Below are 27636 nucleotides of genomic sequence, written 5' to 3'. Positions count from 1 at the left end.
TTATGAAGCAATCAGTTTGATATATAATTAATTCAAGACATATAGTTTTCAGACTTTATCTCTGTGAATAAGATTTCAGATTAATAAATAGGTATTTTATTAACCCATGAGGATGCATTCAAAGGTGCGAGAGAGAGAGAGAGAATGTGTGTGTGTGTGAGAGAGAGAGAGAGATTATGATGGATTCTAGACATCTTTTTTTCTTTTAGATTGCAGACTCTTCAGGAGAGGAGCTGTCTTTATTTTGTGTCTTGTTCAGCATCAAGCACACTTTTGGTGGTTAACAAATAAATAACAAATAATGGGTTCTGATGCCCTCCCCCTATAAATCTTCAGTGCTGGCCAGGGATGTAGATGCAAAACACCCATTTAAAATCATGAGAATCAATACATACAGGGTAACAAAGATAAATGGCTATGAAGAACTTGGAATGCCCAGGTAAATAATGGCTCTAGTGCCACAGTTGAGAAGTGCACTAGCCTCACCTCCTGGGAGCTGGTTTCAAACTGAATAAATTAAAGCAGAGAGTAGCACAAAATAATACTGCAGATCCATACAATCCCTAACTTAATTAAAGTTGGGTCATGAACCAAGATGGAACTCAGACGCATATTTAACTACAGATGATAATGAGTTTTGGAATCTCTTACTCCTAGAGCACAAGGTGCAAATACCCACATTGCAACACCCATCTTCCTAACTTGTAGTCTTCACGTTAGAGAGACAAATGTCTTGGATACACTAGGCATGTCTTATGGGGGCAGGACTAAAGTGCATTGACAAATGTGCGGGGAAACTGTCACTTTGTTTGCCCAAATTATGTCTTGTTTCCAGTAAATTAATATTTACATGGCAAACATGTAATTCATTTTCTCCACTGAGGGCAGATTGGTTTAGGAGCAACCCAGATCACAAGGAAGGTTCTCGCTCTTCTTTTTTTTTCTTCCAAAGCTGGAAATGTTCCAAACCTGAGTCATACATGCTTACTTTAGAAACTGTACCCAGCATGGATTAAATGCTTGTAAACAGCTTTGTTATAAAAAAAGAAGCGACCATACTCATAGACGCCTGGGTATGTCTTAATGGAAAAATTAACACTAAGCTGCTTTCCCAGCTGTCTTATGGGGGTAGGACATTAAGTAAATATTTTACTTAAATGTAGGGAGATTCTATTCCAAGTGAAAACTCAACTTTAATGTTACTTTTAAAGAAATTTCAGATACTGTACAAGTGAAACTTGAATGTATAAGAACTAGATTTTTCCCTGGTTGCTATTTATTGCTTCTGTGAAGGCTTTCTGTCATCTCCATATGTAGGCTTGTGTTTCAAGCTCCATGAAGTTGCTTGGAGAACTAGGCTAGGATCCTGTAGCTGGCAGAGATCAGGATGGACTTGACCCAAATTCCCAGGCAGTTATTGATGTTGAAGGACAACCTGTTGTCTGCCTCAGGGCTCTAGGTAACTCCTGCCCGAGCAGCCACATCCAACAGATTGAATGCATCCTGCATGGCACATGTCAGGATTTTAACCTTGTGGAGTAAACTAGAAGCCCTGCTGCTGCTGACATATCAAGGCTAACTGACAGCAGGCAAGGAAAGTTGATGCAAGGGAAGTGAGCTAAAGCTGCAGCAGGGAGGAGGGAGCAAGTGGAGGGTATACTGAGATGCAGTATCAGTACTAGCATGAAGCTCTTTCTTTATGTTGGCCCTTGGAGTTTCATTTTCTTTTTGGACTTCTGTCATGTATGCACCCCACTCTGAACCTTAGCGTCCAAAAGATGGGGTACCAGCATGAATTTCTCTAAACTTAATTACCAGCTTAGATTTTGTAGCGCTGCCACCAACCAGGACTTGCAGTGCCTGGTACACTCTGGTCCCCCCAAAACCTTCCCAGGGGACCCCAAGGCCCAGACCCCCTGGATCTTAAAACAAGAAGGAACTGACTATCCCCCTTCCTTCTTAGACTTTCCCTCTCTGGGTCATCTGGAGAGGCTTCACCAACTCACTGGTGAAACAAGATCCAAATTCCTTGAATCTTAACACAAGGAAAAATAAACCCTTCCCCCCACCGTGTCCTCTCCCAGGCTTTCCCTCCCTAGGCTATCCTGGAGAGATAGACAGATTCAAGCTCCGTGAATCTAAAACAAAGGGAAATTTACCTCCCCCCACCGCCTCCTTTCCCCCCACCACTCCCTGCTGAGTTTAGACGCAATTCCCTTGAGCCTTAAACAAGGGGGAAAAAATCAGTCAGGTTTTTTAAAAGAAAAGCTTTTAATAAAAGAAAGAAAAAATAAAAATTGTCTCTGTAAAATCAAGATGGAAAATGTTACAGGGTCTTTCAGCTTATAGACACCAGGGAGAATCCTCCCCCCAGCACAAATACAAGTTGCAACAGAGATACAATCCATCCAGCAAAATACACATTTGCAAATAAAGAAAACAAACAAAAAAACACTAAACCACCTTTCTGACTGGTACTTACTAAATTGAACAGAAGACTGGAGAGTCTGTATACCTGTCTGGTCCCTCTTAGATCCCTGAGAGAACAGAGAACAAAAGAAACAGCACAAAACAAAGACTTCCCTCCACTGAGATTTGAAAGTATCTTGTCTCCTGATTGGTCCTCTGGTCAGGTGTTAGCCAGGTTTACTGGACTTGTTAACCCTTTACTATCTGTTTATAGTAGGTGAAGACAAACTTGTTAACCCTTTACTATCTGTTTTCGGTAGGTGAAGACAAACTTTTCAATTTAAACAACAGTTAAGCTCCCAAAAAGATGATCTAACCCATATGATGAAGATTCCTATCTTGATGTGACTAGATGTCACACAGATCAGCCCATCATACACTAGACCAGGAGTGGGCAAACTTTTTGGCCCAAGGGCCACATCTGGGTATAGAAATTGTATGGCCAGCCATGAATGCTCACAGAATTGAGGTTGGGGTGTGGGAGGAGGTATGGACTCTGGGCTGGGCACGCAGTTTCCAGAAATGAGGAGTTCAGGGTGTGGGCTCCAGGCTGGGACAAGGCATATGGGGTGGGGGGTGCAGGCTCTGGGTGGGGCTGAGGATGAGGGGTTTGGGGTACAGGAGGGTGCTACAGGCTGGGACCAAGGGCTTTGGAGGGTGTGAGGGGTATCAGGGCTGGGGCGGGAGGTTGAGGCATTGTGGGTGGCTCAGGGGTGCAGGCTCCAGGTGGCGTTTTACGTCAAGTGGCTCCCGGAAGCAGCGGCATGTCCCTGCTCCAGCTTCAGGGACAGTAATTGGGGCGGAGGCAGTGTGCGGAGCGGAGCCCCTTGGCTGCCCCTATGCATAGGAGCCAGAGGGCGGACATGCCGCTGCTTCCAGGAGCCGCACATAGCGGTCCCTGACCATCTGGAGTGCTGGAACGGGGCAAGCCCCAGACCCTACTCCCCAGCAGGATCTCAAGGGACTGATTAAAACAGCTGGTGGGCCAGATGTGGCCTAAGGGGCATAGTTTGCCCATTCGTGCACTAGACAGACACCCTTCTAGGTCATCAGAGTATATTGTTGGGCCCCCGGGGCACATGAGAGGATCTGGAGGATAACAGGATGCAACTAGGAAAAACCAAAACATTGCCATTCCTGAAAGTCTGTTATCGATGGGGTTTTTTGTTTTTAAATGCTAAGAACTGAAGGAAGGTGTCAAGCTCCATACGCAATGTAGTTTTACAGCTGAGTAAAGTTTGAGGCGTTTGATATTCGTATTTATTCATACTTGTGTGAAGCCAGGTCTTTGAATAGAAAGGAATATGCTCCTCTGTCCTTTGTCACCTGTCCTTTTTCCTATGGAGCTGGACTGATTGTGATGGGAAAAAATATACAACAAACTGGCTATCTGTAGTATCATATGACCGCTAAATAATATTTGTATCTGTGTTTATCCAGGGATAATAAAGATGACATTTTCTTCCTTCATAAAACACTGTTTCAATCTGTAGTGTAGTAGGAAAGAAGAGATGAAGGATACCAAGTTGTAACACAGCACAGAGGGATTGTGCTCAGACTAGTTTTCATTAGATACTTCATCTCTTAGTGTTACTTCACCTAATATAACTTTGTCTGAAAATATATTTTATCCTCAGTATTTCTTCTGAGTTCATATTCCTTTCAAACACAGTATTCTTGTCATCTGAGCCAGAAAGGATTAGGTTTCAGCATCTCAACCTAGTTTTATTATACACAGCCACATGGAGTTTATTTCAGCCATTTTACTTGAGTCTCCCACAGAATTAAAAGGAAGTGTGTAAAATTCTTTGGAATGACCATGTCCAACATGTAATATTTTTTTTATTCTGCTGGATGTAAAAATGGCTGTACAGCCTGATGGAAGTATTCTATCAAGGTAATCCAGCTCACAATTAGATTAGCAATGATACAGGATAATCTCTGAAGTACAGTTTCTGCAGCTCAGCCAGAAGAGCCATTTCAACATTCCCAGCTGTAAATCCCCTTGCCATTAACATGCAACTCCTGCAAATGGTGTCTTGACTCTCGACATTCTTGTCCATCTGTTGAAGTGGCAGGGTGCTTCTCTTCTCTTCTTTTCTGAAGGGCATATATACAGACAAAAGTAGGTTTAGTTGGCCAATCTGGCAAACATAATGTCTTCTGCAGGAAGTCCTTTCTCTGTGCCAGTACTACTACATATCTGCTTACAACATATCATATCCATTCGTATTTACATACATGGAACACTGAAACAAAGCCTTTATTTTGGTTCCATTTTCCCAACTTCCTTTTCCAGTTGTCATTCTGGTTTGTTGAGTGACCTGTCCACCCTGTCGTCTTGAAGTTTGTAAAAAGCACCCGTCAAATTAGTGTCTAAGAGTAATACTTTGCCTTCAAGGATTACATCATCTAGAAAAGCACAAGGAGAAGGTGAGGTCTTGTCCCCATGTTTCCTGCATATTGGCTTGTGAAGTGGAACTTTCATTTGGGTGGGGAGCAATGCGGGTTATCCTTATGCATGGGGTACATGCACATCCCTTGAGTGCACAAAGCCACCTAGGAGAGATTGTGCTTTCTGAGGTAGAGTTTATTCCTAATGCTTCCCAAGGTGTAATACAGCTCCATAGTGCACCCTATATGTGGCTTTGTACAAATCACAGTCCAACTCTAATGATGTAACTCTGTATGTCCCACACACAAAATGTTTGTATCAATTATTAGTCCTCAGGAAAAGTTTCCAAGTCTAAAGTACAAGATCTGAACCAAAAAATCTCTTCTCTTCTTACTGGGGAAAATAAATCGTTAGTGATATGAACTACATTTTCTCCATTATGGTTTGTGTAGTTAAAGTGTCTCTTTTTTGTATATTTTTATAAGTATAAAGCTCTTTTTGTAATTTAAACACAAATTAGAATGGACAGAAGTTACAAACTATATTTCATGTCCCTTGCCCCAGATGTAGGTCAACGGTATTCCCTCTGCTCCAGTAGCCTACCATGAATCTGAATTCCTGATTGATTTTCCTCAAACATATCTCAAAAGTAATGTCTAGTAGAACCTGAAACAAGGTATTTGCACAAATGGATACATATTTAAGAATTTAAACAGAGATCATGTAGATCCACAGGGGAAGATCTTACAACATAATTCATTGATAGAAGAATATTGCTACTTTTCCCATTACATCTAGTAGAGAAAAAAAAATACTAGAGAAAGGAAAGTAATTTTATTTAGGATATAGCTTGAAGCCATGAAAATAGTCATCCTGTTATTAATCTGGCTCGTTGGATTTACGTAAGATCAGGTTTGTTTGCACCTGTTGCATCTTTTCATTAGCAAAGATTTTTACTTCATCAGAGGATCTGAGGATCAAAATTTGACTTCCAAATAATACTCTGCATCACAGGATGGTACAGTAAAAATATATATTTAATACCCAGTACTTGCTGTTGACATTTGACCTCAGCAAATGTTTGTTTTATAATCAGAGTTGGGAAATAGTCTTGGAATATTCCCACATGATTTCCTTTAGAGCAGAAATTAGTCAGAGCTCTGGACCACCTTCAAAATCATATCCCTTACTGCAGAGGTGGATTTACAGTAAAACTGAGTGCCCTGGCATGGGGCCCCCTAACGACAGGGGGCCCCAGGGCCAGGCAGCTGTGGGGGCAGAAGCTTGGTCCTGCGGGCTCCTGCTGCAGGCTCCCACCAGCAGCCAATCTCCCCCTCCCCTGAGCCTGCTGTGTTCCTGTCCCTCCCCCACCAGTGCTGCCCCCACTGCCAAACAGCTGTTTGCCCTTGCTCTGGGAGGGGAGGAGCAGCGCTGCAACACACTCAGAGGAGGAAACGGAGAAGAGGCGGGGGTGGGGCCTTGGGGAAGGGAGTGGAATCGGGGCAGGGCACAGCAAAGGTGGGGTCCCCGCATTCCCCCTACACATACCCCCCACACCCCTTGCCATGAGCTGCTCAGGGCAGGGGGCTTGGGTGGCAGCAGGGAGCACCCCCACAACCCCAGCCCACATCCCCCAGCCCTGACTCCTGCACCCCCCACATCCTCACCTCCACCCTGAGCACCAAACGGGAGCTCCTGCACACACACCCCATTCCCACCTGCACCCCTCGCACTAAATGGAAGATGCCCCAGGTAAGTGCTCCACACCCCAACCTCCTGCCCCAACTCTGACCCCTCTCCTGCATCCTAACTCCTGGCCAGACCCTGCACCCCAACCCCTAGTCCGCTCCTGCACCCTAACTCTCTCCCAGACCCTGCACCACCAGCCCTGACTTCTGCACCCCCTCACACACTCCCAGGCCTGACTCCTGAATCTTCACACACCTCCAGCCCCCTGCCACCTCCTCCTCTGCCTCCTCCCCTGAGCATGCCGCATCCCTGCTCCTCACCCCCCCAGCGCTTGCTGCTGCCAAACAGCTGTAGCAAGCTCTGGGAGGGAGGGGGGAGGAGCGGGAACATGTTGCGCTCAGGGGAGGAGGTGGGGCTAGGGTGGGGATTTGGGGAAGGAGTCAATTAGGGGCAGGGAGGGGATGGAGTTGGCGCGGGGACTTTGGGGAAGGGGTTGGAATGGGGGCAGAAAGGGGGTGGGGCAGGGGTGGCATTGGGGAGTGGCCAGGGGCAGAGGGGGGTTGAGCACCCACTGGTGCCATTAGAAGTCTACCCCTGTGCCCCAACTCCCAGCCTGCTCCTGCACCATAACTTCCTCCCAAACCCTGTACTCCCAGCCCTGAGCCTCCTCCAGCACCCTAAGTCCTGGCCAGACCCCACACCCCAATATTTTTTTACATTTTTTTTATAAAGTGCTCTTATCCAAAGCACTTTACAATAGGTAGCCAGTGGTACAAACAATATTTGGAAAGATCATTAAGTGGTCCGCCGAGACCCTCAGCGATTTTTCAAGTGCTCTGTGGAAAAATAAGTTAGACTACAAAAACAATCAAGATACCTCACTTTATTTTCATTTACTTTCTATTACTTATAGGAGGAGGATGAAGAAAAAAAATGAAAAATGAGGGCAGGAAGGGAGATAAAAGAGAATGTTCTTTTTCTTGGCTGGGTCCTAAGGAGGGGACCAATAAATGAAGCTGAGCACAAGGCCTCACTAACTCTAAATCCACCACTGCCTTACTGGTAGATTCTCCAGTGACAAGAAGTGTGCTTGGATGGCGGTTGATTTTTCCTGAAACGGTTCTGATGATTCTGAGGACCACAGTAATGAAATGAGCCTATTTGTTCGCTTTGTGGTGCTGGTTTTTCACTGTATAATGTGATCAGACTATGATCTAGACTCTGTGTGTGTGAGTTGCAGATTTTAAATGTTGGCTTTTTTTTTCCTACAAATAATCAATTTTATAAATATAGACTTTCCTAATAACAAAGCAGAAGTAAAGTTCTGCTTATAAACTAGAGAGTAAGGGTAGGGTGACTAGTCATCCTGTTTTTAAAGGGACACTCTCATATTTAAGCCTTCCTGCAGGCTTCCTGACTTTTTCTTAAAGGGCAAATTGTCCCTGTCATAAACAGATAGCTAAGGGTTAACGTCTCTTTCACCTGGAAAGAAGTATCTGAAACACCTGACCAGAGGACCAATCTGGAAACAGGATTTTTTCAACTCTGGGTGGAGGGAAGTTTGTGTGTGAGTCCTTTGTTCTTGGTCTTCTGCCTGACTCTCTCTCGGCTATGAGGGGATTTCTATTTCCTGCTTTCTAATCTTCTGTTTCCAAGTTGTGAGTACAGAGATCATAAAAACAATAGGGGTTATTGTTTTTTTCTTTTGTATTTACATGTCTATAGTTGCTGGAGTGCTTTCAATTGTATTCTTTTTGAATAAGGCTGTTTATTCAATATTCTTTTAAGCAAATGACCCTGTATTTGTCACCTTAATACAGAGAGACCATTTTTATGTACTTTTTCTTTCTTTTTATATAAAGCTTTCTTTTTAAGACCTGTTGGAGTTTTTTCTGTAGTGGGGGACTTCAGGGAATTGATTCTGTGCTCACCAGGGAATTGGTGGGAGGAAGAAGCCAGGGGGAAATCTGTGTGTGTTAGATTTACTAGCCTGACTTTGCATTCCCTCTGGGTGAAGAGGGAAGTGCTTGTGTTTCCAGGACTGGGAATAAAGAGGGTGGACTCCCTCTGTTTAGATTCACGGAGTTTGCTTCTGTGTATCTCTCCAGGAACACCTGGAGGAGGGAAGGGAAAAGGTTTATTTCCCTTTGTTGTGAGACTCGAGGGATTTGGGTCTTGGGGTCCCCAGGGAAGGTTTTTGGGGGGACCAGAGTGCCCCAAAACACTCTAATTTTTTGGGTGGTGGCAGCTTTACCAGGTCCAAGCTGGTAACTAAGCTTGGAGGTTTTCATGCTAACCCCCATATTTTGGACGCTAAGGTCCAAATCTGGGACTAGGTTTATGACAGTCCCATATTTTCTGTCTTCCTCCGCCTCCATCAGTACTGGTGGGTCCTGCTGCTGGGCGGATCCCTGCCCACCAGCAGTGAGTGCAGGGGGGAGGTCCAGTGGCTGATGACGGGGGTAGATGTGCAAGGCTGGTGGTGGGGCAAAGATGCAGCGCACAGCCATCCGCTCCCCCTGCCGGTCTGTCAGTGCAGCCCCTGCTGCATGCCAGCTCTCAGCCAGCAGGGCCCCTGTCCTGTTTCTGGCCGGTGCTGGCTGCACGCTGTGAGCTGCAGTAGCTGGTGTGTGTGGGCAGGTGCCAGGTGGTGATTACACGTCACCTCTGCTGCCCACCCATCAGCCCTTTACAAGCTCCCCCTCTTGCTGTCCTCTCCCTGCTTTGACCCTTCACCCCCCTCTCCCACTCCACTGTTCCTCCATATCCCCTCAGTGTGGAGCGACCTGCTCCCAGTGCGGTGTGGAGAACCAGTCCCTGGTTGGAGCGCTCAGATCACCAACAGTTTGGCCGACAGGCTCCTTCCTTCCCCGACTACTCTGGCTGGGCCGGTGCCCTGGGAAAGCCCAAGACCTGCCAAGCCCTGCATGTGCCAAAGCAGTGCATAGCAGTGACAGGAGGAAGCCTCTCCACCCCTCAGCTAAGCTCTGGAGTGGCGGTGTGGGGGAAGCGATTTCCAGCCTGTTCACGCTCTGAACCTGCAGGCTCCACAGCAGCCCTCAGGGCAGGGGCTTAGCACCCTTTTCACTCCCTCCCCTCACCCCCTCTGCGTCCTGCCCGCAGGGAGCGCAGGGCTGCTCTATCCCCTAGGCACTCCTCCCTGCTGAGCCACCTCTTTGGCAGGATTCACTAAAGCCCCTGCAGTCAGGTTCCCTGGGCCCTGGTGCACAATTAATCCTTAGGGCTTAACCCCTTCCTGCCTGTGCTGTATGGGCAGGAAGGGACAAGCTGCTTCCGGGGTGGGGTGGGGACAGGAGAGAAGAGAAGAGATAAGATCTGCAAAGACATGGACCAGGTTGTCCCTCTCCTCCTGCCGTTCAAGCAGCTCTCGTCCCTTCCCTCCCAGGGTGCTGAAAGGCTGCTGCTGACCACATTCCGGTGTGAACCCTGCCAGAAATCTGGGGGGGGGGGGGGAAGGTGACTCTGTGTGCCCTTCTCCCCTCCCTCCCCGCCACATCTTGCTTCAAGAAGATGTGGCGCCAGGTACCAGGAGATGCAGGTCCGTCCCAGAGACCCAGCCAGTGGAGGGTGAAGAACACCAGGCAAGGAGAGTTCGGTCCGTCGGTCAACCCTGTTGTGTGAGAGAGGTGTACATGTGCGTCACCTCTCCCTGTGTGGGGTGGGGGGTATGTGTCATCCCTCCCCGTGTAATCCCTAACCCTTTAAAGATTAAAAGGTAAATAAAAAGAATCCAACAAGGCAGTATTTCTTTTTAACAGGGGCTCAGTCAACCTGATCATATGAATGTTTGTTCTGCAGAGTTTTGATTGATTGTCATTGAACTCGCTTGAATATCAGTCATTTTACTAGATGTCCCATACTCAGCATAGGGAAATATGGTCACCCCAAGTAAGGGCCTCTCCCATTTTCCTGGTGGCCAGCTCTCTCCACTCTCCCAGCAATCAGCCACCCCGTCGAACCAACTCTGACCCCTTATTATTCAGAGCTGCCTCTCTCGCCTACTACCTTCTCCTCAGTGCCGTAACAAGGGTGAGGTGAGTGAGGCACTTGCCTCGGGTGTGCAAAGTGGAGGGGCGCAGCTCTACCGTGATTGGTGGCCCTTCGACGGCAGCTGTGCCGCTGCCACTTCTTCGGCAGCAATTTGACGGCGGGTCCCTGAGTCCGTCTCGGAGGGAAGGACCTGCCGCTGAATTGCCGCCACCACTTCTTTCATTCTTCAGTGGTGGGTCCCAGAGTCCCTCTCGGAGAGAAGGATCCACTGCCAAATTGCCGCCGAAGAATGAATGAAGTGGCAGTGGCAATTTGGCGGTGGGACTCAGGGAGTCCAAAGCGCCTGGAGCCGACCCTTGCCTCCGCACAAAAATTCCTTGTAACAGCTCTGCTTCTCCTCACAGTCAGCTATTTTTTTCCCCTGGTGTGTATTTCAGTTTTCTCTATGATCATTCTCAGCTGAATCCTTCTGATATGGAAATGGAGCTCTGGATCTGAGCACCTTTGAATTTGGGAAGAATTCAGATCTGGATCCAAACTTTGTGGCTATCCCTACCTATCTCTATAGTGCAGTTGAACCAAACTATGGGTTCCAAATCCCCCATCAGTGTAGGAAAGTTTAGTACCTGATCGGGATCCAGATTCGAACTCCTTTGCTTGGGGCCATCTCTCTTCTCAGTAAGTGAGCTTATACATGAGCACGTGGCCACGGGAGACTTTTTACTGCTTGACAGTCGGATTGGCTTTGCTGTGGCTGGGGTCTGGGGAAGTGCTTGTAGCTATGTGGTTATACGCTGAGGATTAGCCACAACTCATGAAGCCCTTTGGAGGCTCTGTAACTAGCACTTCAAGGCTTCTCATTTTGATAAGAGTGGAACCTTCGGGATCTAACTCTTCATGTTTGATTTTCGCCTGCAATGCGCCTGTCTCCTCCGCCATTCTGCTGCCAGCAAGACTGCGGCTTCAGCGGGGGAGGCTCAGAGCCCCCTCCCCCCCATGTTGGCTCGCCCCCACTCAGGCTGCTGCGCTGTGCTCCTCTTCTCCCGGTATGCTCGCAGCGCAGAGAAAGAGATTAAAGCGCCCACACAGAGACCTTTGGAGATCACCATGTTGCTCCCTTTCACCCCGCTGCACAGGCACCCCGAGTGGTGCAGCAAAGCAGCACAACACACACAGTGGAATGGGTGGAGGGGAAGAGAAAGGGAGAGAGTTTTCCAGCTGACCCAGAGATTCCACTCCCAGCCATCCACTCATCTCCTGTTTCCTGCGGCTCTCTCGTGGTGGCAGAATGACATTCCCTCTCCTTTCTCACCGCCCACCAGAGACGAGAGGTCTCTGTGTTGCAGACAGGCCAGCCAGGATCTCGGCCATCGCTGGCTACTTGTCTTGTTGCTCTCTGACGGGGGCTGAAAGATTGCATTGTAAGGTTCTGGTTAGCGCTGAAGCCAGATTTTCCTCCAAGCCCTCGAGTCCGCTACAGAGCTCAAAGGCAACCCCTTCCGGCCCTTCACCTGAGAATAGCTATTAAGAAGCGTCTGTCGTATCCATTGCCTGCTTAGCCGAGATCTGAAAAATCACTGTCAGCTCAGTGGCACTCCCTGGTCCAACCAACACTTTAGTGTATGTACCTTTGTCTCTTAGCCCTGTGTCTGTAATGTCGCATTAATACTAGTTCAGCTGGAATCCCCGGCCAACGGAGTACTGTGCCTAGCTCCGGTTTCCTTGATTTTAGGCAGCCCCAGTCAGTACTGTGTTACATATTTAGCCTCTGAGCCTTCCCTTGGTGTCAAGTTACAGAAAAGCTACACCCTAGCAGTACCCCTATTTACATACAAATAACTCAAGTGCTTGCATTTATGTCGCCATTCAAGAGGCTTGCCAAAGAAGTTTTAATCCAATCAGAAGAAGCTTTAAAAGGAAGTCTGTAGAGTGATTAAAAAGGATCTTAACTTCAAATAAGTTGTCATTATTTTTCACTTTGTTTCATATTTGCAAAGATTTTTTTATCTGAGTTGAGAGGACAAAGATGCACATTTCTTAAAATACGTACGAAGAGATCAAGGTGTTAAGAAGATCTCAGTTGTGTGGAAAGTGAATATGACCCACAGGGATTAGTTTGCTTGTGCTGGTTTGGAGATTAACTCCTAATCACTGCTTAAAGACTAATAGGACTAATAGGAATTCTTGGAAACATCAGGAAAAAAAAATCTTATAGACCAGACTGGTGAAAATGGCTTTCCAAAACAGTAAGACTTTTAAAGTTAAATTTAGTATTCAATGTTTTTTTTTTCAGAATTTTATGCTCTATAATATATTACAAACATTTTAGCCTTTAAATTGTTACTTAAAATAATCTCTGTTGCTGCGCTGCAGTAGAAAGTTGATCTGTTTATTTTGTCGTTTTCAAACAGAAGCCGAAATGGTATTTTTAGAATTGATTGGTAGTTTAAAAACAGAGCTCAGTCTGTGGTTTCCTGAGTTAAGTGAATGGAAAGTCTGAACTCTACTGAATGAAGGAATTGGAAAAATATAGCTGAGTTTTATGAATCAGTCACCTCTGTGAATGCAACATGTGAATTCTTTTCTCTTTTGTGCAACTTTTATGTACTCAAAAACGTGTTCAACAAGAAAAGGGATAGAGTTTGAATTTATAAATGTAATAAATTTAGTTGCAGTGCTCTGTACTCTGTATTATACAGAGGACAGAAAAGAAAATCCTAAAACGACAAGGGGCATATTTTAGACCTGCTCTGTCACTGCTGGAATGTAGTTTTCAGTATGATGTAATGGTGTTCAGATGCACTTAGTGAAAGCAAGTTAGTTAGTTAACCCTTTCAAAGGGTCTGTGTTCTTTTTAAAGAGCAGCTTTTATTACTTTCAGTTTTCCTTTTCGCTTTTTTCAAATTTATCGATTATGCTTCACAGTTAATATCTAGACAGCTGTTAGTTAATATATATCTAGCATTGTTGAAATTAGCACAGTCACTGGGGTGAATTTTTAACTTCAGATTCTTAGTAATTCAAGAATAATTTAGATATGTGTTTTGCTCTAATCTATGCTAGTATTAGTCATGATGTCACTCCCCCATCATATACAGTAATGAAGATTCTTGACAAATGATTTACTTTATCTTAATAAAATGATCATACTGCTAGGAACCTCAGCATATATTAATGTAAAAAGTATTAAGAAAAATCTAATACTAATTCAAGTTTGTAAAACGTTTGGGAGAAAGTCAAAAGAGGTGGTGGGCTTGGCCTTCCATTCAGTGTCCATTCAAACATGCTTCACTCTTCAATGCTAATCTGCAAACAGATAATGACTAAAAGCTGCTATTAAATATTATAGAATGACCTGCCCTTCATTCATCTTCATGTCTTTTTTTGTAAGGAAGGGACAAAGACATTAAGTGATGTTTAACCCATAGAGAGAGGCTTAGGTTGCAATAATAATTGGCTAACTTCATTCCCAGTATAACTCTTAAATCAGTGGATTTATAGAATCAAGAACTTTGGTCCCTTATACTAACCACTTGTATAGAATTTTTTTCAAACCTATGCAGATGGTAGATAATTGACATTCTACTATGGAAAAAAAACCTCTGGGGATGTGATGTGACTGATTCCTTCCACCGCTTTCCAACAAGTATATTATGAATTACTGAACACATGAACATTTATGATACATATAACTTCTGATTTCAGTTTGCTTTTTTACTGGCAGGTGAGGATGCAATGACAGGCGATACAGACAAATATCTTGGGCCGCAGGATCTAAAAGAGTTGGGAGATGATTCTCTGCCTGCTGAAGGATACATGGGTTTTAGTCTGGGAGCCCGCTCTGCCAGGTATTGTATTTAATGTTTTTAAATTTTCATACTTCATCACAAATACACTCTGTTTCAAATCCAGTGCATATTTTCACACGTTACCAAAATCAATTTTAAATAAAAAATGGTGGTTGCATGTTTCAGCAATCTGATAATCACTTATGTTTAAAATATACATTCATTGCTGTTTGGTTTTGTATTGTTAATTCATGTTGGCTTGTGGCAATGATGCAGAAAATTAATTGTTCATTTTTTCTGGTATCCACTCATGCTCTAGAAATATAAAAAGTGATTCTTTTCAAACAGCTGGTAACCTACATAGAACATCTGTCTAAAAGCTAATACAGACCATCTAGCAAAAATAAGCTTCTTTCAGTCATTAGCACATGTTTATATATTCCCTACTGTGCCTGCTTTATCAGAGGAATGTAAACATCATAGACTGAAACTGGCAAAAATGAATGAGATTCATTTGGCTATATCAATACATTTGTTTCTTTAAAGGTGCAAATTAAGAATAAAATAGAAACATTCAATATAAAAATATTCCAAAAACAAATTAATTTTTTACACTTTTATTGTTAACCTAAATCCATTACCCTATTTCATTTGCTAGGGAATAAACAGATTTCTCTTTAAGGAAAATAGGTCAATATTTCAAAACAGATATTACAGAACACTGTTGATTTCAACCCTTGTATTTCTAGCACAGATGTTTGGATTGTTGAAAATTTTTACTAAAACTTATTGCATTGTACAATTTGCTTGAAACAAACAAAGCTATATGTGCAGAGATTACTTCCACAGTTGTGGACTAGCAGGGTGTTTACTGATAGTTGAATTATTTTGAAGCTAATAATTAAACTTCACAAGCCAGAGCCCTGAGGACTTTTTCCTATAGTTTAATGATCTGTTGTAAAAAGTTATTTCATTGTCTAACAGTGAATGGCATCTCCCATAAGGTAAAGCTTGATGTTTATTTTTCACTCTTGTTTGTTGTGGCTGCATTAGATATTGAAGCATGCACTTTGACTTTGCTCATTTAGTAATGCTCTGTATTCTTTTGTTTTGCTTATAATCCTCAGGTAATGTAATAAATGTTTATATTATAATACATCTAGAAGGGATCTTAAAGTACTCTTAAAAATAGTGTATGTATTAGTTAGAAGATAAGCAAAATTACTTTTACAGGAAAATCTAATAGTTTTATATGGTTAAATAACATAGTTAACAATCTTAATTTTAAAATATAAGTTATATTATGGACAAAGCCCATCAATATGCTGTAGTTTCAGTATGTGGTAAATGTTCAAGTACATAGATGGGGAAGTGGAGGCGAAGAGAATGCAGGTAATGCACAAAATTCTGCTCAGAGATCTCCATGATAAACGTCACCTGTTACTCTGCTCTGCTCACCTGTATAATTTCCATGCAGGCGAGTGGGAAAGCAGAATATCCAAGCTGAGATCTATCATCTGTATCTAAGAATGGAATTTTACCTCCTTTTTTTTCGCTTGAGAGAATTCTAAGGCTTTCATACTTCTGATTTTAACAGCACCATTATTCTTTGTTTCTGTGTAACTCATTCTTACATCTGCATACGTATATGTTATGCTCAGAAGAGACAAATATATAGTGCCCTTTCATGTAATTTATTACATTTAGCAAAAAGCACATTGTGACTTTATCCTATTATTGATTCTGAGTGTAACATTAAGAAAAAATACATTAAATATGTCATCCAGCCATAGCATTTTGCTTTTTCCTGTCTGATTCCTCGCTTTCTATTTCTCCTGTTTCTTTTCCCTATAAATTTCTTTAAATAGTCCTAAAGTCAGGTAAGAAGGCATGACACCCTCATGACTTTTCTCTGCTTTGCCATTGCTCATTTTCATTTTACTCAGCATTGTGCAGTGGCATGCCTTTTTGTGTTTAATATTAGAAAATATTATTTTTATGGTGACATAACAAATATGACATGATTTCTTTACAGCCTTTATAATTTAAAAAGTTTGATTAATGTATGCTTATAATAATAAAGGTTCCAATTCTGATTCCATTAAAATTAGCAGGGTGTAGTGTAATGAGAAATTTAATGAATATTTTGAGGAACTTAGAAAAGTTCTAGTAACAAGAACAAGATGCATGTAGTAAATTGTAGAGCTTTAAATTGAAAGAAGATACTTGTTTAAAATCATATTCATCTTTCTAGATGCTGTTTTTTTGTTTGAATTTCTTTTTTAGTCACTTAGCAAGCATGTCTGAACTTGTAGCATGTTTTCTAACACATACTATATGTATCTTCCAGGGCTAAATGTAATATGCGCCCATATTTATTTTCTTTAGTCACAGCATATTCAGATTTGTCATTCTTAATTTCCAAAGTGTATAACATCAGCAAAATAACACCAAAAACTAATGTCTTTCCTTACTCTTTCCTTGTGAACAAGGAACCTTTTTTTTACAAATTACTATGATTTTGATTTAGTGGAAAAATGAATAAATAGGGTTTTCATAATAAAGTTAAAAGTAGCTCAGCCCCAAAGAGCTGAGACAAACTCTGAAAATAGAACCAGTTTAAGACCCTGATCCTGCAGTTTGATGTGTGTGGGCAGAGCCTGCACATACACAGAACCCCGTGAGGTCAGGATCCACCCGCATGGATTCAATTGCAGGATTAGGGCCTAAAAGTGTTTTGGACATTCTTCAGAGCTAGCATAAATATCTGAATATATTTTTGCATAGATTTAATCTCAATCCGAACACCAAAGCAATAAGCAAGCATTCCTTGGGACTATTGGTTATGAGTATGATCAAAAAGAAAATAACATTATAAAAATTTAATATTCGATTTTTTTAGTGTCTCATTTATTCTACTTCAGCGATTATGTATATTTTATCATCTTTTGCATTTCCCTGGAAGTTGCATGTATTAATTTTTTTTTTGTTCATCCCATTGTCATCTACATGTTCTATGGTAAATTGTAAATACAGCAGCCTCCGCTCCTTCAGTTCGGATAGGTCCTACACTCTGAACAGAAGTTCCTATGCACGAGACAGCATGATGATTGAAGAATTGCTGGTACCATCAAAGGATCCGGTATGTGCTTTGTACCACCTGGCTAGTATTTATGTTTTATCTATGTAAGGCCACGTTCTTCAGTCTTTTTACATTGCTTACTGAGACCACTTACCATGTCCATTAGCCTGAATGGGGGAAGAAAATGGTTGAAATAAGGACTGAGGGATTTGCTCCATTGTGGGCTTGATCTTGCAAGAAGCAGAGCACTCTGGTCCTGATCCAGCAAAGCATGTAAGCACATAATTAACGGTGATCATGTGAGTAGTCCCACTGAAGTCAATGAAACTACTTGTGTAGTTAGGCATGCCCTTAAATGTTTTGTAGGATTAGTGCCAAAGTACTCAGCAGCTTGCAGGATTAATCCCTATGTTCACATGTGTTATTGCAGCCTTTTAATGCAGTAATACAAGCCATGGACTAAGGTGTGCTCATTTGTGCACTTGTGGGATGCCCTTGATGTCCCTCATATGCATCCAAAGGGAAGAATTTGGCCTTGTGGTTATGATGAAGCTATTTTCACTAACTTCTAACCTAGTTTAAAAGTTTGTATAATGATTAATTCAACAAAACTTGAATCTAGAGCTGCTTACAGTGTGGGAAAGAACTTATAAAAGTTAATAGTGGTTATAACTAGATGCTGTTTGCTTTGTTTTATGAGTTCTCAGAATTTGCTAGACAGACTTTTTAAAAATTTAAAATCTGACTGATTTATTCTAGTAAATTAACAGAAAAGCTATAGATTTGTTCAGAAATTGAATAAAAAATTTCATGTCAGTTTTGGGGTAAAAGGATAGCATAGCTGTATTGTGAATTATCTTCATAATATGTGAGGTCTGATCCAGTAGATTTTTATTCATGCACTTAGGGTGAAATTGACCCCTGTTCAGAAGACTAGCACATACCACTTAAGTCCCACTTTTGATTGTTAAACAAGTATTAAAGAAGGTTGTTGTGCTCCATAAACCTACTGTGTATTACAAAGGAGAACTGGAAAATGAAGCATAATTTATCAGTAATTGTGTCTTAGATCTGTTGTGAAGAATATTGGGTAACTGTACTTTTGAGGCAAACTCAATTCTGCATATGCTGTCACAGACTCTACTTCCTCTAGAGCAGTGGTTCTCAAACTTTTGTATTGGTGATCCATTTCACATAGCAACATAGTGCGACCCGCCCCTGATAAATTAAAAACACTTTTTTATATATTTAACACCTTTATAAATGCTGGAGGCAAAGCAGGGTTTGGGATGGAGGCTGACAGCTTGCAACCCCCCAGGTAATAACCTCACGGCCCCCTGAGGAGTCCCGACGCCCAGTTTGAGAACCCCTGCTCTAGAGGATCTCAACAAGACTTAGTTCTTGGATTAAACAACAGCAAATCTGGAGCTCTCATTAATGCTGATACTGAGCAATACAGTAAAGCATTGATCTCCAACCTTTTTACACCCAAGATCACTTTTTGATTTTCAGGGCAACCCAGGATCTACCTCGCTCCTTCCCTGAGGCTCTGCATCTTCCCCAAAGCCTCGCTCTGCTCACTCCATCCTCCCCCCTCCATCACTCATTGTCCCCTACCCTCACTCACTTGCACTGGGCTGGGGTAGGGGTTCGAGAGGGGGTGCAGGCTCTGGGCTGGGGGCGAGGGGTTCGCAGTGCGGGAGAGGGCTCTGGGCTGATCCTGGGGCAGAGGGTTGGGGTGCAGGATAGGTGAGGGGTGCAAGCTCTGGGAGGGAGTTTGGGTGCAGGAGGAAGCTCCGGGCTGAGCCAGAGTGTTGGGGTGCAAGAGGAGTGCGGGCTCTGCGAGGGAGTTTGGAGGCAGGAGCTGGCCGGTTCCGGAAGCGGCATGGGGCTGGGACAGGCAGGGAGTCGGCCTTAGTGGCAGCCCCACTGCACCACTGGAGGTCATAAATCGACTGGGAGATCATCTAGGATTGACCAGTCGATTGTGATCAACCAGTTGGTGACCACTGCTCTAAAGGCTCTTTTTCATATCTAATCTTCATTTTTATGATTTCAATTTTGTAATAGCGAATACAATTCACTGCAAGTAGAATTTTGTGCCCTCTAAGACAGAGGCCAGGCTGGAGTCTTCCTGAAAATCAAATATGGAATGTTATTTTAATTTAAATTTAATTGCTCTTAGGACTTTTGTTATGATCAGGAAAGGATCCAGAGTGTGATTATTATTGTAAGTTTGGGAAGGTTGTGAATCACTTTGATGATAACCAGACATTTGATTCCAACTGCACATCTATCTATTTCAATTACAACATAAAAAGAATGTCTGTTCCAGGTTCTTTGCACCATTGACAGATGATTAAAAGCATGATCCTGTCATGGTGAAAAGAGCAGTAACAAACCAACATTTTTCTGTATAAAAGAAGTCATTCCAACAAAATCAGAATTTCCCATCATGGTTCCTGCAAAACTCTAGTCCTGAAATACAAATCCTCACCTTCACCTGACTCCCCTCAAACCTCACCCCACCTCAACATCTGCCCAAATCAGTGGGCTTAGGTCAACGTATTTGAGCTATTTTGACTGCAGTGGAAGGAAGTTACTCTGAGGGCAAGGGGCCCACAAAAAGAACATCCTACTAACAGTTGGCATATACCAAAGGAGTTCCAGATAATCTCTGCTGCAGCAGAACAAAAGTTTTGTGTCTCAGGAATACAAGCTACAAAGAGTTTTATAGGTCCAAACTTACACTTCAGCTCCACCTGGAAACCAACAGAAAGGCAGTGCAGATTCTGAAGTATTCATGCTATGTGCATATGCTGAGATACAGCACTTAGCAAAGAGCCACATTATTCTGCAGCATCTTGCTGTTTGAGTGCACGTAAAGGGTAGTCCTATGCAGAGCTCATTACCATATTATAATTTTGCAGTGCAGTGAAAAAGGCATGAATTACTGCAACAAGGTCTGCACTTGACAGAGAGGGGCACGGCCTCTTGGATGGATGCAAATGGAGAAAAGCCACCATAGTGAGTTCTTCCTAAGATCATCTGGGAGCAGATGAAAATCAAGAGCCATCCCAGATATGGAAGTTTAAAAATCAGTATGTAGCAGCCCTGATTTTCAGCATTGAGTGCTAGTTTCTTGAGAGACGTTTCTGAAGCCCTCTAAGACCAGTTGGACCTTCTCAATGGTGGCCTTGACAATCTCCACCAAGATTGGGCCCAATACTTCCCTGTTAGTCTTCATCAACTAGGAAAGACATCGGTCCAAAGCACCATGTGCAACGCCAGCCTAATACAAGGAGAGAGTTCAGGTCTCTCTTCCTTCAGGGTCCTGTTTTGCTACCACAGATGTAGACAAGTCGATTAGAATCTGAATGATTTTCTCTTCAGAATTATTTACTTCACAATGGCAGGCACTCAAATCAGCCTTTGGAGTAGACAGCCTAAATTAACCAGTCTATCCACTATGTAGGATATCACAGTTGGTTGCTGAATCTCTCCTGTTTGGGTAAGCTCTCCTGGGGGAAAGGATCACAGTTTGCTGCACCTCTCGTATCACACAAGGCCATGCAGTCATGCAACTAGCAGTATTACTGCGTTTAGGAGAAATCAGTGAAATTTTGGCAATGCACTCTTGAAACCCTGCTGCTGATAAGGCCACCCAATACAAGATGAAGAGAAGCAAAAATTCTGAATAGTGCTGGAGACAGGATTACAGCAAAACACAAATGGTTATGGACACTAACATGTTTCCAGTGTAGTGAGCCATGAAGCTCCTAGGGATGCTATACGTACAGTTTGTCAGAATTGTGGGAAGCAAAGATACTTAGAAAAGGACTCTAGAGCCCAGGTGGGCAGGCAATCCAGACAGATTTCACTCGATGGCAAGATGATGACCAGTGGTGGTTAACAACATATGTCAGTATTGGAACCAACCCTATTTAAACTGCAGACAGGAAGCCTGTTAGCTCCACTAACGTCTTCCCAGATAAGAGATTGTGGCTAAGGGGACTTTATGGTGTAGTGCAGTTCCATGACGAGTGAGATGTACTCCTTTATTCCTGAGGCTAGAAACCTAGCATTTTGAGGAAGGGATTGCCTGGCGAGATGAAGATCTTTGTCTGAATGTGGGGAATGGGAAAAGATTTTTTTAGGGGTTAAAGGCATGTGGTTGTTCTTTGTATCAGGGAAGGGTCAACTGAAAAGGGTAAGAGACAGGTTACAACTGCAAAAGGGTATACAGTGCAAGTCCAGTACCAGCTGGGTGAATTGCAGACACTGCAGATGAAGTAACATAATCTGTATTGTTCACTATTTTGTGTCCATGGTGCAGAGGGTTCTGTTTGCCTTTGTGGACATTTCAAATTTTTGATGACCCACCAGAGCTTGATCAACAGATGCTTGCTGCCTAAGACCTTGTGTCCAACTAACAGAAGGGACAGCATACCAACCTGATCCTCTCTCAAAGTTATCTGCAGGCAGACCTGGCCGCAGGATGTAAAATATTGGTGGCTGTAAATACTTCCAAGAGAGCTGTTTTGAGTGAAACAGATATCTACTGTAGGTATCTGCAGTTTTTCAGAAAATAATGGACCAGACAATAGAGATCCTTTCCCTGGAGTTTGTTATTTGGAGACTATGCTGATTACTGGACAAAGCACTAGAAAACACTAAATATATTTGCAAGCAGTCTTACAGCAGCTCTGATGGGCAGGCTTGCATCTCCATCCAGGGCAATGTGCTATTTTGGGGGCAGATTTTATTTAGGGCATAGGGTAATGGGAAAAGAAGTGGCAGTGAGTGTAGCTCCCTTCTTCACAAGTATGATGGAATTGTGACGTGTTCTCATCTGCTAGTTTACTATGACAAATTTTTATGCCGGACCTATCTTCCAAGATATATGCTGTAATGGAGGATAGAGCTCCATGACACTGGTCCCCTGAGTGCCTGCAAGTATTTAAGCCAACAATGGGAAAATTGCTAACTGCCCCTTTTTTGATGCATTTGTCATCAAATCTTCGCTTTCTCCCTAATTTTGGACTGCTATTTTTCACCAGTGGAAGTTGGTCAGCGATTTTTTTCCCCATTGGGATGGGGCAGTAATTTCACACCATTTCCCCCAAAACAGTGGAAAAAATCCTTGATCCTGTTGCCTCCCACACATTACATTAAATACACAAATGTTGGCAGTTCGCATAATTTTGAAATAATAATCTGTCAGATTGGGGTTAGCTAAATTTTGTAACTAAACCTCAAACCAGACCATGAACCTTTTGGGATTTACCTTAATTTAGCTTTTATACCTACCATATGATAAATCATCATGTGATTTTTTTTTTGAAGTCACATAAATCCAGGGTAATAGAAATTCATGGGATTGGCATTTCCACATGAACTTGAAAGTTAAGGCATCCTGATGAAAATTTATCCTCTCCGTGGAATATGGAAGAATTGCTAATGCCACGTTGAAAAGGATTAGAGAAACTGCCTGCGTTAAAAATTAATTTGTCATTCTTGTACAATGGCCTGGCTAGCATATTGTAGGTATTCAACACTTGCCTTACTTTAACATGCTACATGCCCATAATATTGTTGTCTGCTTACTGGAATCATTGCACCTGATTGTCTGAAGTAAGTGTTTTACAGAAGAAACAGACCCTAATAAAAGAGCTAACCGAAAGAAGAGAAAATCAAAAACTATGTCTGATGTACAGCTGGACAGATGACAGAGTAGAGTTGAACCCTGAAGATTTTTAGACATGCTGTGAGGATATTGACTTTCTTGAAAACAAAGCCAAAATTGAAGAAACATTTAAAGAAAAAAACATTGAAAATGAGTAAAATGAGGGATGCAGGTTCTAGCCTAAAACAAACACTTACTGGCTGTTTATCTTATGAAACCTTCTCAGTGGAGGACTTTCATATGTCTGTGCTGATATTTGTTGGATTTATGACTAGAACTGATATTCCCATTTAAAAGGATTTGTTTTTAAATTACCTTTAATTTACCAGTATATAAAGATGGAACCAATACATTATTCCCAATGCAGAAATGTTTACCATCTCATCTTTGATTTGAGTAATTTGTGTTCAAAGCAGTTCATGAGTTTCAGGTCTAAAAAATGTAAGATAAAAGGTCAGAGAGTACTTGCTATCTTTATTCATGTTTTGGGTACAACCAAAAATATCTTATTTACGAGAAGCACTAAAATTTTGAGCAGAGTGATCTACCCAACCATTAGACAGGCTTTTGGTACTGAGTGACAAGCACATTGTTTTCTTGGAGTGATGTCTGACAGTGCTTCCTGCATGTTTTAGTTGCATTCATGTCACTTGCATTCCTCTCAGAAAATATGCCCATGCAGTATTTGATGATTTAAACAGTATAACTGATTTAAAAAAAAAAGTTCAGCCATGATGCACTTCACCAACACAATCCGAAAGAATGTATGGAACCACAACATGGCATTGTCCCCAAAATGCCTCTATATGGGATGGTGAAAACTGAGTTAATGCCCTGAAGAAAAAGTTCTTTTGAGTTCTACTTAATTCCTGCAAAAAGGACAATTTCATTGTGTGATGCAGTAACACTTTAGGGACCCAGCTGAAAGTCTGACAGCGTTATTCTAGTGTGATTGACTTATCAATATTTGAAATTCAGTTATGACTAGGGCTTTGTGTTTGTCATGAAAGTCATGGTTTCCATGACTTCTGCAGCAGCTGGTGCAACTGGCCTGGGAGCCACCTGAGCAGCTTTGGCAGCCCCCAGGCCAGTTGTACTGGCTGCTGCTGGGGCAGTCTCTCCCCACCCCCCAGCAGCAGGAGTTTGGGGGGAGGGGGCTCAGGGCTGGGGGTTGGGGTGCGGGACTCCCCGAAAGAGTGACAGGAACTCCCCTCCTTCAGCTCCTAGTGCCACGTGCTGCCTCTGCACACAGGCACCGCCCCTGCAGCTCCCATTGGCCGCAGTTCTCAGCCAATGAGGCTGCAGAGCCAGGGCTCAGGGCAGAATGGAGGCAGCACGTGGAGCTCAGGAGTCTGGTAGGGAGCTTGCCCCAGCCCTGCCAACCCTTCCCGCAGTGCTCCCAGACTGCGCCCCCCTTCGAGCACCTGCGGCACCCACCGGGCCATACCCCCCAGCACTTGCAGTGCGCCCCCTCCTCCCCCGAGCACCCACACACACCCTGAGCACCTGTGGCCCCCCCTGGGCCGCGTCCTCACCAAACATCTGTGCCCCTCCAGCCATCTCCCCGAGCACCCACGGTGCCCCTCGGGCCATTCCCCCCCCAAGCATGACCCCCCAGTTTTAGTCAGAGGTATATACACCTCTACCCCGATATAATGCTATCCTCGGGAGCCAAAAAGTCTTACCGCGTTATAGGTGAAACTGCGTTATATCGAACTTGCTTTGATCCACCGGAGTGCGCAGCCCTGCCCCCGGAGCACCGCTTTATGCATTATATCTGAATTCATGTTATATTGGGTCACATTATATCGGGGTAGAGGTGTAGTAAAGGTCATGGACAGGTCAGGGGCCATGAATTTTTGTTTAGTGCCCATGACCTATCCGTGATTTTTATTAAAAATACTCATAACTAAAACATAGCGTTAATTATGACAATAGGAGGCCAATACTGTGCAGAGTTAAACAGTGTTTAAGTGTGTGAGTAGGGGGAACAGCCTTCCATAAAAATACCACATCCCACCATATGTTGGCACATACCACATCCCGCCATACGTTGGCACACTCGTGACTAAAACATAGCCTTAATTATGACAATAGGAGGCCAATACTGTGCAGAGTTAAACAGTGTTTAAGTGTGTGAGTAGGGGGAACAGCCTTCCATAAAAATACCACATCCCGCCATACGTTGGCACACTGACAGCCTGATTCTGCAGTTCCAGCGCAAGTTCCAATTAAGTCAACAGGAACTTTGCGCAAGTAAGGATTAGAAGCAGAGCCGTCCCTTGGGTAAAGCAAATCGGGGTGACTGCTCCGGGCCCTGTGCTTTGGGGGGCCCCGTGCTTCGATAGCATTGTGAGGAGGCAGGCGGGCGAGTGGGCTGAGGAGGCGAACAGGGAAGCGAGAAGCAGGCTGGCAGGGGAGGGAGAGGAGGAGCCTCCCTCCCAGAACCACCACCTCCTCCCCCCCAGTGCCTCCTGCCTACCAGTGGCCCTGCCAATCAGCACCTCCCACTCCCCAGCTCCTACTGTCCGCTGCGGCTCAGATGTTTTGTGGCTTCAGGAGGCGCTGAGGGGGGAGAGGAACCCAGGGGAGGAGGCAGAACTGGGCGGGGAAGGAGCGGGGGTGGGAAGAGGCAGGGTGGCAGTGGGACCTGGGGGGAAGGGGTGGAGTAGGAGTGGTGCCTGGGCCTTAGAAACTCAGCTCCTATGTTCTGGGGCCTGCACCCCCATAGGGTTGTCCCTGGTTACAAGACTTAACCCTAGATGGATTTCCTAGGAATTTTCTGCACAAGCAAACAATTTTCCATAGCTTTTTCTTGACCTTGTATGTATATACAAATTGGACAAAAGTGCGGGAGAGAGAACTGTAATTAGGGATGCAGCAAAAGCAGAAAAAGAGGAAATTTAACATGCTGTAGCATTCATTTAACCTGCTTTGAGAATTCTGTGTTTCCTAGGTCAGTAATTTGCAGCTGCTAGAGCAGAGAAACGTCAATAGGAGTGTGTGCAGAGGAAGTAATTCTAACTGTAAAATGACAGAGTTGAGATGTGCTGGGCAGAAAAGTTTGACTTTTTTGTGTTGATTTTAAATATCTGTTTGTTTATCTTTTTGAAGCACCTGACATTTCCAAGAGAATTTGATTCTGATTCTCTCAGACATTATAGCTGGGCTGCAGACACCTTGGACAATGTTAACCTTGTCTCAAGTCCCATCCATTCTGGGTAGGTCATTTAACAGATTTCCTTTAAGTGTGAAAATGTACTGTTATGTGGACATTATAACCTACTGAAATTGCTGGTAATGGTTCCAGTCCTACACCAGTTAAAAAAGCCAATGGCAAAACTCTTGTTGACTTCAATGAGAACAGGGTCAGGTCTAAAGATAATCAAGAATTACATAGAAAGAAAGAACTTGTATTTCAGCCTTCCAGAAGGTTTCATCTGAGATGTGGGCATGAATTTCTGAGACAGGCAGTGCCTTAATCAAAGGCCTCTCAATAGTGTTATTAGGAGTGCTGAGCTCAAGTCTTGCATCTCATCATGAAATTTTTCCTTCATGCTTAATTTCCTAGGCGCAAGGAAAAGCTGAAATCCCACAGGGAACTTCCTGTAATAAGCTTGTTTTGCCTTTTCTGTTGCTTATGCTTTGCTTTTAAATGTCTTAGGATGATTTTAGTTATGTTGTATTAAATTGTTCTAAATATGAAATTAGAGATACAATGCTTTACTTGCTGTTCACTTTTCCATAAAAAATGAGAGCTCGTAATTTAATTTTCTTTTATTTGCACCAAACCTTCCCTTTTCCCACCCCAACAAAAATTTTCTTTTGACATTAATTACACAATTCACTACCAATAAAGCATCAGTATTATTGCAGTGTTTCTCAGTGGTACCACAAGTAATTGAGATATGGGTGATGTTTGAAATGCATATTGTAGAATTTTCCAGTTAAAAAGTATAAATAACCAAAGGGAATTCTGTGTCACACATGAGCTTACCTAATATCAATATTTGTAGTAAAATTTTCAACGAGAACAGGAAACAAAATTATGTATTCCTTTTCACTGATTTCTGCCCCCTCCCTCCTCACACACACACATTTTATGACTAGCTTCACTTATTGTAATGTAAAGAGTGCCTTTTAAACCAACAAGCTCCAAGAGAGTCAGAGTTAAGGGTAAGGTCCCAGGTCAGCCAAGCACTTAAGAATGTAGCTAAGCAGAGTACCAATATAAAAGATGAGGACTAACAGGTAGAATTTTAGGTCCTGATCCAGCAAAGTACCTAAGCATGTGCTTAACATTGAAGTCAGAGTTTCAAGGAGATTCAGCTCTAAGACTAAAAATTTACCTATTAGTATTGTTATTTTAGCTGAAATTGCCCTCCTGCACAGACCCTAACAATCATGGACAATTTTGCATGGGCTTTATCCTGCATTCCTTGCATATCTAAAATTCCCAGGCATATCTTAGAATGTCCCTCTAAAACTCCATCTGCAGAGCACTTGCCAAGTTTGT

At 43.2% G+C, this 27636-nt stretch overlaps 1 protein-coding gene across 17 annotated transcripts in view; it reads left to right on the top strand.

Moving 5' to 3' along the window:
• The window catches only part of ANK3 (ankyrin 3), a 437823-nt gene that overhangs the window by 335959 nt on the left and 74228 nt on the right, over positions 1-27636 (top strand). For 7 of the 17 annotated variants that reach the window (XM_050958262.1, XM_050958264.1, XM_050958261.1 and 4 more), the window contains 3 exons: positions 14289-14412; positions 17389-17494; positions 26235-26341. In XM_050958262.1, coding sequence (XP_050814219.1) covers positions 14289-14412; positions 17389-17494; positions 26235-26341 — 337 coding nt within the window. Of the gene's footprint in view, positions 1-12442; positions 12811-14288; positions 14413-17388; positions 17495-26234; positions 26342-27636 lie in introns of those variants that run through there. The other 10 variants (XM_050958265.1, XM_050958257.1, XM_050958267.1 and 7 more) reach the window with 3 other exon arrangements.

The sequence above is a fragment of the Gopherus flavomarginatus genome, chromosome 6 (genome assembly GCF_025201925.1).
Source record: "Gopherus flavomarginatus isolate rGopFla2 chromosome 6, rGopFla2.mat.asm, whole genome shotgun sequence".
NCBI lineage: Eukaryota > Metazoa > Chordata > Testudines > Testudinidae > Gopherus > Gopherus flavomarginatus.
The sequence above is the reverse complement of the archived record's forward strand: the minus strand, read 5'-3'. Positions and strand labels throughout refer to the sequence as shown.